At 44.9% G+C, this 11,473-nt stretch overlaps 1 protein-coding gene across 1 annotated transcript; it reads right to left on the bottom strand.

Moving 5' to 3' along the window:
- Positions 1-505: 505 nt before the first annotated feature.
- c17h15orf48 (chromosome 17 C15orf48 homolog) lies at positions 506-10,115 on the bottom strand. The gene is made up of 5 exons (XM_028823124.2): positions 9,967-10,115; positions 9,785-9,854; positions 9,505-9,593; positions 6,969-7,029; positions 506-892 (listed from the first exon to the last, which is right to left on the bottom strand). Exons 2-5 carry the CDS (start codon positions 9,827-9,829, stop codon positions 824-826), a joined length of 264 nt encoding a protein of 87 aa, XP_028678957.1. The 5' UTR covers positions 9,830-9,854; positions 9,967-10,115; the 3' UTR covers positions 506-823.
- Positions 10,116-11,473: the final 1,358 nt, after the last annotated feature.

Below are 11,473 nucleotides of genomic sequence, written 5' to 3'. Positions count from 1 at the left end.
TTATTATAATATTATTATTGTGCCTCTGTGCTCTGCCATGTATCAAAGGCTTCATCCGTATGCACTAAATGACCTTGTGAGAGCAGGACGTGTACAGTTTATCATGGAGCTGACAGGCCTCATCTCGTCCTATAGCACCTTGGTTGAACAGTCAATAATAAAACTAATGTGATAACATTTATTTATTTATTTTGTTATTTAGTACAGTGTATTAATCCCTGTGGGGAAATGATCTTTTCTCAAGGCCTTTGGAGGTCAGAGCACAGGGTCAGCCATTGTTAAGGGCCCTGCTCAAGAGCCCAACAGAGTAGGATCCCTTCTGGCAGTAACGACATTTGAAGCGTCAACCTTCCAGATAGCAGCGCAGATCCTTAAGCCTCAAAGCCACCATTCTGCATGCAACAGTAAAACACAAAGGTAAAAATTCACCCAACCGCCGGGCTCTCATCCCTAATTTAACTTTAACAAAAGTGTTAAAAGTCTAAGAAGCAGGCGGGCGCGGGAATCGTCTCTTTAGCACTTTATTCTTTTTACATTCATATATACATTAGGGGTCAACACCAACACTGTACAGTCACAAGACACCTGGTAGGCCTCGCCCGCCTTCCGCTGGGCTAAACTGTGCGGCTCTTGCTTCAAAAGTCAAAGTCCTTCAAGTTAACACGACTCGCCTAAGTTGGGCTGACCATTTGCGATTAAACCCTTCCAACGTAGCAGAAGCATTTCCGCACACTGGTCTTCAATGAGTCGAGTTTGTGCAGAAATGATTCCGTTAGATTGGCAGGGTGCTGGCAGGGATGGCCGATGTGGACGGGCACACGGGTTACTTCATCAGGCCTTTCACAATCTGGACCTCTTCCACTGGCTTCCACTTTTGATTAAAGGTTAAGAGCTGGAAAGATACAAAAGAGAAAAGGAAAGGAAGGATTAGTCACACGTTTAATCGGAAACACCGCTTGTGTATCTGTAATTGGTGCTTTAATCCCACGATGGACATGGAATGTTCTCCTTGTATTCACATGGGCTTCCACTGGAGACTTTCAAGAGCTGCTAGCCTGCCGACTGGGAATTGTCAAATTGTTGGTGTTGAGCAAGTGGGCCTGGTGATGAAGGTGGGGCACCAAGACTAGACTTGTGCCTGCGGTGGTTGAGGGGTCTTTATACCATCAAGAAACGATTTGAGAAGAATCTGCTGGAGCTGCCAGAACACCACACAGCCCAGGAAGTGCAGAAGAAGAGAGCAGACGGGGAACTGCTGACATTCTCCACAAAATACTCGGGCAGGCCTTGGGTGACTGGTCGGGACACGGACACCTCAGCAGCCTCCTGCACATCGCATTGATAAACAAATATAAAAATACCAACAATAGAAACACCACCACCATTACTCATCGGTGGAAGGGGACGTCTGGCCATCCCACAAAACACCCAATAAATAAGCAGAGAGGGAGAAAAATCATCCATCCATCCATCCATCCATCCATCCATCCATTGTCTCCCACTTATCCGAGGTCGGGTCGCGGGGGCAGCAGCTTGAGCAGAGATGCCCAGACTTCCCTCTCCCCGGCCACTTCTTCTAGCTCTTCCGGGAGAATCCCAAGGCGTTCCCAGGCCAGCCGGGAGACATAGTCCCTCCAGTGTGTCCTGGGTCTTCCCCGGGGCCTCCTCCCGGTTGGACGTGCCCGGAACACCTCACCAGGGAGGCATCCAGGAGGCATCCTGATCAGATGCCCGAGCCACCTCATCTGACTCCTCTCGATGCGGAGGAGCAGCGGCTCTACTCTGAGCCCCTCCCGGATGACTGAGCTTCTCACCCTATCTTTAAGGGAAAGCCCAGACACCCTGCGGAGGAAACTCATTTCAGCCGCTTGTATTCGCGATCTCGTTCTTTCGGTCACTACCCATAGCTCATGACCATAGGTGAGGGTAGGAACATAGATCGACTGGTAAACTGAGAAAAATCATAACACAATAAATAATAATATCATCAACTGGACTGCCCCTAAATAAATGTTGATTATAATAATAATAATAACATCAATAGGACTGTCTCTAAACATATTTTGAAGAAGAGTAATAATAATAACAACACTGCCACCACCACCAAAAGCAACAACAGTCTTTTGAGTGAACATCCCAGCAACTTGGGTTAACCCATAAAACAGCCATTAAATGAGCAGAGAGAGAATCATACTATAATAATTAAAATTTAAATAACAACAACAATTCTCTGATCTCATTTTCTGAAGTGGCTTTTCCTGGCGAGTGTCACGGTGGCAGCAGGCATAGCAGGTCAGACCAGACTTCCCTGTCCCCAGCTACAGGTTCCAGCTCTATTATTATTATTATTATTATTATTAGTAGTAGTAGTAGTAGTAGTAGTATTATTTCTTGATGGTATTGTAGCACTGTTAGGATGTTATAAGAATGTCATACATAACACTGTAATTTTTGTTTTTTTCTAATTGTTGAATCAACACTTGGGTGTTTGCCCTCTGGCACACTAATGACATCTCCTCCAGCGCCGTTTCCTGCCTTGTCCCCATAGGCTCGATTCCCCTCCAACAACCCTGAACTAGGTAAATAGGTAAATTGGATTTCAGGATGTCACGTTATTTCTATTTTCTACACGTTTTTTCATCTCAGAATATGAAGAAAAGAAAGAAAAGGTGAACCCGACACTTGCTCAAGGTCACACAGTGAGGCACAGGAGGGTTGTGGATTTAAAGGCCTGCGCTGTAGTCGTCACAGCAGCTCAGCGCCTATAGGATGTGACATTTGCATCTCATTAAATTGCGACGGTCCGCCACCCCCACCGCTCGCATTAGCGAATCACGGCACGTCTCGTCACGTCATACTCGAGTAGAGCCCGACAGGCGCCGGGATATTCAGGATGTCTGCTACTGTCATCGCCTTTGGCTTCTACTGTTTAGTGCAGTAATACAACTTCATGAGATGAGCACTGTGCTTTACTGTATTTAAGCTCCCTTACTATTAATAATAATTTCGTGTGAATATTAGCATGTGCTGTGTTCCTAGTCCCTGATAATGTAGTCGTTTTGTAGCAAGTGATACTCGTGTTTTCTTATTATTTAATCTGGTTTATCCTTTTCATTCATTACCTTTTATCCTTGTGACTATTACCGCGTTGTACTCGTATTTTCTTATTTATTCATGTAATCATTTTTTTTTCGTGTGAAAATTACTGTTGTACACATATCTTGTACTGTTCTGCTCTTAATATTTGCGCTGTACTTCTGCTCCCTTATTATTTATTAGTTATAGTTTAGTGTGTCATCCATATATTTTCTTATGTATTTATTATTACTGTGTGTTGCTCGTTTTCTCGTACAACTGTATTTATTACCGTGTTCAGGGTCGTCGCTGGCTCTAGCATTTCCTATGGGCTTAAGATGGAAAAATTGGTTCCCCTGTGGAGTTTCCATGCTGTCGATATATATTGGGGGGGTTGGGGGTGGTGGTGTTGGTGGGATTGGTCTCAGGGTTGAGGTTGTCCCCGTGGAGTTCCCGCGCTGTCGGCAATTATTCCAGAACGGAAGGAAGAGGTCAGGGACGAGTAGCACAAGTCCATTAACCTTGGTGCTTTTGATGGATGCTCTCTCAGAGATCAGGGGCTAAAGCCCCAGAATCCCTAAGAACGACGACACTGATTGTACTTCTTGCGTTTGCAGTGTTTCGTTCATTTTCCGGCTTTATTTCGTGTTGCTGTTATCGTATTATCTTATTGATTCTTGTGGTTGTTAACGTATTATACTTCTGTTTCCTTATTCTTTTGTTACTGCATTATTCTCGTATCTTCGTATTATTAATTCGAGCGGCTATTGCCGTATTATACGCATATTTTCTTATTGCTGATTTCGTGTGCACATTACCGTATTATACTCACATTTTCTTATTATTGATTCGTGCAGTCATTACCGTACTACACTCACACATATTGATTCGACCGGGTATTACCGTATTATACTCAGATTTACTTTGTTGTACTCATATTTTATTATTGTTAATTCTTGACATTTTTTACCGTGCTTCATTCATTTTCCATTTTTTATTCACGTGCCCATTAACGTGTTGTACTCTTTTCTGCTTATTCTTTACTATTTTAAGGTTTCAAGTTAAATTTTCAAATGAACCTACACCTAATTACGCGGCGGGAAGGCCTGAACGCGAACTCCCAGAAGCCATTCCCTGCCGAGTCGATTCCTTCGTCCACCTTAAAGGAAGGACAACACAAGAATGCCATACAAATGGCGAAACTGTCTTTTGAGTCTTGCAGTCGGCGTCGCTGTCTGTGGTGGTAGAGTAAAAGATGAAAGTGGATTTTGCAGGCCACTTACATGACCGTTTTAATTCGACTCAGCCGTGATGCTAACCCAGATAGCGGTCAAGCGAAATAAAGCTGCGGCTTTCTGTTAATCACGGTCGTCTGTCAGCACCGCGCGGACTGCTTAACGATTAACCTTCGTGACTTTTCTCTATTTAAAGTGGCGGATCGATCCTCGTTCTTAAACGCACGGGTCACCTTGACTGGTTTGCTAAAGAAGGTCTCGTTTCATTTGTGTTGTTTAGCAAATCCCTCGTTTAAAAACACCACTGCATAGGTGTGAATAAATTGATCATTTATTGCATTTGATTCAGTCAAATATCAAGATAATGCCATCTCGTATAACTCTTCATGTCCTTTGACGTGACCGTTTTTTAGGGTGAATTAATTTTACAGTTTTGGGGCGGGGTGCACTGCTTCTTCCTAAATAAGGTATCCTGGGTTCAAATCGGTGCCCAATTGCTGCCCGTGCTTCTCCTGTTAAATGCGAAACCTCCACTGAACACGTTAACTGGCGACTCTACAAGAGCCGAGTGCGCGTGCGCGTGCTCTGCAGTGTACGAGCTCCTCGACCGGGGTTTGGTTCCTGCCTTGCGCTCACTGCTGCCACCAGCGGTCCAGACTTGAATTGCGCGGCCGTGAGAGTGTTGACGCATTTTTACTTTTGGGTTTTGCCTCTGTGGGAGCCACAATTTGCACCGAGTAAACATATTTTATTACACATACGCTCGTTTATTATCATCCGTTTTCTAAACTTACTTATCCAGAGCAGGCTCTCCTGCATGTCATCTACTCATAAATATCATAAGAAACATTTACATGAAATAAAAAGAATATCAGTTTCATTGAAATTTTTTACCCTTGGATTTCACAATAACTACCCATCCATTTTGTAAAGCTGCTTATCCAGGGAAGGGTTGCAGGGAAGCTGGAGCCAATCTCAACAACCGCAGGGCACAAGGCAGGAACAACCCCTGGACAGGGCGACAGACAATCAATCACAGGGGCTCATTTAGTGTCGCCAAATCATCAAACCTGTACGTCTTTGGACTGTGAGTGGAAAGTGGAGCACCTGGGGGAAGCCCACACAGACACGGGGAGAACATGCAGATGCTCACAACTATCACCCGGAAAGTGAACCCCGGTCTCCTTGATCAGAGGCAGCAGCAGCACCACCGTGCTGCCCCCCCCCCCTAATATCCATCCATCCTTCCACTCACCAAACCCACTTATTCACAGCAGGAACGCGGGGGAGCTGGAGACGATCTCAGCAAGCATGGAGGAGAAGGCAGGAAAGGAACAATCCGTGGGGAGGTCACCAGTCTTTGCAGGGTGAAAACACACACACACACACTTGCACCAATTTAGAATCGTCCGTTCTCCTAATCTGCAAGTATTTGGAATGTGGGAGGGTGGAAAATGGGGCACCCGGGGGCATATCCATACAGACATGGGGAGAACATGCAAACTGCACACTGAGAGGAGGACCTGGCAGGTGAATCCTCGTCTCCATATTGTGAGGTCGCAGTGCTATCACTGTGCCACCACGCCTCCCATCCATTCATCCATTTTCTAAATCCACTAATCTAGAGCTGGTCCTTTACATAAAATAAAAAAAGAATACTAATCCCAACGGTGTTTTATACCCTTAGAATCTCACCATAATTGTTCATCCATTTCCAATACCTGCTTTGGCCACTGGGGGAGCTGGAGCCTATCCCGGCCTGCTTCAGGCACAAGGCAGGAACAGTCCAGCGTGAACAAAAAAGACACATCAGGAGCCAATTTAGTGTCTCCAATCCTCCTTGGGAGAAAACCCACTCGGACACGGGGAGAACATGCAAACTCCACGCAGGGAGGACCCAGGATGAGAACTTCAGGCTCCTTGTTTTAATGCTGCAGTGCTGCCACTGTGCCTCTGTGCCACCTTCGCAGTATCCAACCCTCCATCCATTCATTTTTATCAAGCCGCTCATCTAGTGCAGGGTCCTGGGACAGGTTGAGCCTATTGGGGGGGGGGGGGGCATTTCCTGGGTGGGGTGCCAATCCATCACAAGAGTGAACACACAAGCAATGGGGGCCAATTTAACATTGGCAGTAACCAAATTGGCCAGTCTTTGGACTGTGGCAAGAAACCCACACAGTCACAGGGAGAACATGCAAACCCCATGCATGCACACTCTTACAACTAACAGTCTCTTAGTGCCATTTTACTGGGCTGCGTGGCTCCTGGTAGAGCTATTTCAATCTGGGAAGTGTTCTTTGATTCCTAATATTTGGACACAACAGATATCTTTAATATATACTGGATGACCCAAGAGATCAAGAAAACCTGAACTTAGCCTGGATGTGTGTGTTTGTTTGCAGCAGGAGTCCTTTGAGAATGAGAAGCCCACTGGTATTTCAAAAATCTGTTAACATCTGTTCAGGGCTATTTATGGAGCCTGTTACAGACCTACAGACAACCGACTGTCCACTGGCCAGTTTTCAGCTCCAGCATTGTCCTGGGCGTGGACGGCCCCACTCGTCCAAAGTGGACCGACGTAGAGTTAAACCAGAGGCCGTGGAGTGGCTGACCTGTCCTGAATGACCAAAGCATATATGAAAATCTAAAGAAAATTACCTTTTGAGGTTTGGCTGGGTCCAATGTTTCCCAAGGTTCGGGGTTACCGGTTTTGTTAAGGCTGGAAAAGATAAAATAGCAAAAACAAGAAAATAAACACAGAAGCAATAAATGAATGAATAAATAGGCAACTAAATTCCTTAATAAACGGAATATTGCCAACTTTAAATTAACCAGAAAAGAACTAACATTATTTACAGGCTGATCTAATGATGAACTGTATTGAGGGAGCACGTTTAGGGGGAAGAGAAGTCCTGTTTATATACATATACAGTAATCTGTTTTAATAATTGGAAAATAACCAAATGTCCAGTTTTCAATAGGCTGCAAACACAGCGCAGCCGCCATCAATGTGGACAAAATTCCAAGGGGAATCTCGTGATTTTTGATTTAACATTCGTCTTGTTATGTGTAGACTCAAATTACTTTTGATAGAAATGTGTGTAGTTCCAAATTAGATTAAATTAAATATGTGTGTAAGGAGACCTGGATTCACAGCCTGGTCCTCCCTGTGTGGAGATTGCATGTTCTTCCCGTGTCTATGTGGGTGTCAGTTTTATTTATTTTTCTTCTTTATTTCGACTTATACAATTTCTCATATTAGGAATTTGTTAAGTTCTCCCATACTCCTTGGGGTCAGAGCACAGTCAGCCATTGTACGTGTGCACCCCTGGAGCAACTGCAGGTTAAGGGCCTTATTCAAGGGCCCAGCAGAGTGGGATCTCTTTTGGCAGTAATCCCCAATTTGAACCAGCAACCTTCCAGATACCCGTGCATATTGTCTCCCACAGTCCAAAGACGTGCAGGTGAGACGAATTGGCGATTAAAGTTGGCCCGTGTGTGTGTTTGGAGTGTGTGTGTGTGATGGCCTGGCATCCAGTCCAGGGTTTGTTCTTGCCTTGTGCCCAATGCTAGCTGGGATAGGCTGCAGCACCCCCAGGACGCGCCCATGACCTGGGTAAGGCGAGTTACAGAATGACCGACTGACAAAAATATGTGTAGACGCAAATTAGATTCGATTTAACTTTTGCAGAAAATGTGTAGACCCACATTAAAATAGACTTAAATGTTTAAATGAATTCAATTAAACATTAGTGTAAAACGTGTAGCCCCGAATTAGTTTCAATTTAGCATAACTAAAATTTGCTTAGACCCCAGTTAGACTGCACGATTACTAGATCATCTTGAAGAGGGCGGAGTGCCCCCTCCGGGTTGGGGATGAGGTGCTAACTCAACCATCTCGGGGTCGTCTTATTCACGAATGAGTAGGGTTGGATTAATAAAGATAAATAAGCACGTGCTTACGTCATCAAGGGAATGGGTATGGGGGGGGGGTCTGGGGGGGTTGTGACCACAGTAATTTTCCATTGCCGGATTTACCACGGGCCACATATATACATATAAACAATAAAATAACAAGGGTTAATGATAACTATTAATCTTTGGAAAACAACCAAATTCGATTCTGGTAACTGGCACACGGTCCACTGAGGCTCACGTGACCGTTCTTCTCTTTTCGTCACGTCGGCTGTCCTGTTCAGTCGTCCACCGACAGCGACTGCAGCTCATATATATATATATATATATATATATATATATATATATATATATATATATATATATATATATATATATAAGCATCAACATCTTTTAAGTGCTTAGTGTCTCTAAAGGTATTAATCCGGCCAATGCGAGTGAGTGAAGAAGAGACCGGGACACAGGACAGGTGGATCACAACGGTCATGCGCACTTTGTGCCGGTCGTTTGTGGCGAAGAGCGAGCTGAGCAGAAAAGGCGAAGCTCTCCATTTCCCGGTCGATTCCATTTCCTGTCCTCGCTTACGGTCACGAGTTGTAGGAAGTGATTGCGGGGGTACAAAGCGGCAGAAAATAACTTGTTCCTTTTCGGGGTGTCTGGGCTCAGAGATGCAGACATTCTGGGGGAGCTCAAAGCAGAACTGCTGCTGCGGCTCCTCCTCATCGCCGGTTCGAGCATCTGATTGTGGTGCCTCCTGGAAGCCTCCTCGCGGTGGTGTTTCGCGCATCTCCAACCAGCAGGAGATCTCGGGGCAGACACTGGACATATCGCAGAGATTAGAACTCACGGGTGGACTTGAAACGTCTCGGTATCCCCAAGAAGGAGTCGGGGGAGGTGCTGGAGAAAAGGGACAGACTGCTGTCCCCCACGAGCCGTACCCGGCGAAGCGACAGGAAACAGACGGAGGGCTGGGTGACTAAATGAAATCCCGTTTTAGGACAGTAAAAATCAGGTCCGGTTATGCACAGTGCGCTGTGGCAATTTATAAAAAGTCGTGAAATTCTCACCACTCCAGTTAATCTGTAATCCGACATCAGCACAGGTGACCTCCCCGGGGTCTCCATCCATTAAACTGACGCACTTCACGCTTTTTACAAATGCCCGCCTGCTTCTTTCATTTTATTTTATTTTTTCACCGTAAACATCCGTTCTTTGCATCCTCCCCAGCTCACCCTACGCCATCACTACATCGAAGATTTCCATAGAAACATTTCCTTACATCACGTCGGGTTTGGTAGCCAGAAAATAGATGCAAGCTGAAGTGGCGCCGGCGGCTGCGAGTCCCATAAATCCAATAAGAGGAATGAGCTGAAAGTTAAAAAAAAAAACAGTTTTCAACAATCATAAAAATTAAAAATTCACAATGTATTGTACAAATTATGTTTTACATGACCGATTTATGATTCCAATGAGCCCATTTACGTTTTAACTTGAGCACAGGTGCGCTTAAGACTAAACAGATGGAAAATAATTTAAAATACACCGAGGCGCGCACTTACTTCCTTTCTTTTTCTCAGCATTTGAAAAAATCCAAATCCAGACATGATTGCTTTACAGATGACAGTTGACCTAAAAGAAGCAGAAGAAGGAAAAAAAAAAGAGTTTGGAATCCAAAATGTTCAGAAATGTGCACTACTGTGCAGATGCTGGGCAGGTGTCTGCCAAACCTGAAGGTGCTCACCTGGCTACAGAGAACTTGGTCCGATGCTTTAAATGTCAGATGACACTTTGAGACTTCCTTCCCGGTTTCTCTTTATATATGTGAATGTTGACTCTCAGAGACGAGGTCCAAGTCACGTAGACAAGCCTCCCATACGAAAAAAAAAAACGTTAACCAATATAGATACCAGTAGTGGGCAGATACAATTGTTAATGTGGTTTTACTGGGGAGTTTCTGCGGCTCGCTGCTGCCCCCTACTGGGTAGCTCACGGATTAGTCAAAAGGCAGTGCCGGCAGACTGCGCAACTCACGCGCTCCTCCGCTCTCAGTGTAGATGGAATGTTCAGCAGGGATCCTCCATCTCGCAACCCGCGAGTCTTTCCTCTTTGGCAACAGGAGGTTGTCATGATGCAAGGAGCGGTTTCGTTATGCACCACACTGTCAAAAGCTTTACTGAAATGGGGAAGACAGCCAAGCCGGTAGGAGATAAGCAGAGAATAACTTGTGGGGGATATTTAGGCAATCTGCTGAGATACGCGCACAATACGAAATAAATGTAAAGTCGCTCCAGTTGCGAGGGAGTCCCCGTTCACCGAGTTCTTGGAAACGCTCAGTAAGTAGACCTTTAGATACATCGAGCGTGGAAACGAGCAAAGGTCTGATGTCAGATACTCGAAAAGGGTGTCCATTAATGAGTTAGAATGGAAGCCCACCGACAGGCGCGATCGCAATTCGATACTCGCGCATACACCGACAGGAAAAGGAAATTCTCAAAAAGGTCCTGAAAAGTGGTCTTTGGCTTCTTTGCTCCTGATAATTTACTTCTCCACTTACGGTGTTTTTTTTTTTTTTTATCTATGCAACTTACCGCTCATCTTGGCGCACGCGTATCTCTACTGTATACAAGCCGCAAACGAAAATGACGCCGACATGCACCCCGTATAGACGTGTTTTGACGTTATGGATATATCGGGACACTTGGGTTCATGAAAATGACTGACCTCTAAATCTGCACCTTTTTATGGACATTACCACATTATTTATGTTCCGGGGGTGGGTGTGTCCGCTAGGAGGGGCACACATTTTAAAGGTGATGCATGTCGGCGGGGTTTCCCCCTTGAAGACGAAGCGTTTTACAAGACCGGGAAATAGCCGCGGTTACTATATAATGAGCGAGGGTTATGCATATGGGCCCCCATGCAACTCTTACTCTGCATCCCCCTCTCTAAGCATATGCATAGGTTCGTGTGTTCATGTGTGTATGTATGAAGACATATATATTGTATATAATAGATACACGTTTAATATATATGTGTGGGATAGATAAGAGATTATATATGTAAAGGCACTATATGAAGCGCTATGGTACCATATAGTGCCTTTACGTACAGTCCTCTATGTATCTCCCACACACATAGCATATCCTCCCTGACTTCATACATACACATTTATTAATTATTTATCATCCCATCTGTTTGGATAGAGTTGTGTCACAGTTCCTTTTCTGTCCTTCTCACAGGGTCACATC

Source organism: Erpetoichthys calabaricus, chromosome 17 (genome assembly GCF_900747795.2).
Source record: "Erpetoichthys calabaricus chromosome 17, fErpCal1.3, whole genome shotgun sequence".
Lineage (NCBI taxonomy): Eukaryota > Metazoa > Chordata > Cladistia > Polypteriformes > Polypteridae > Erpetoichthys > Erpetoichthys calabaricus.
Note: the sequence above shows the minus strand (reverse complement) of the source record. Positions and strands in the feature narration are given on the sequence as shown.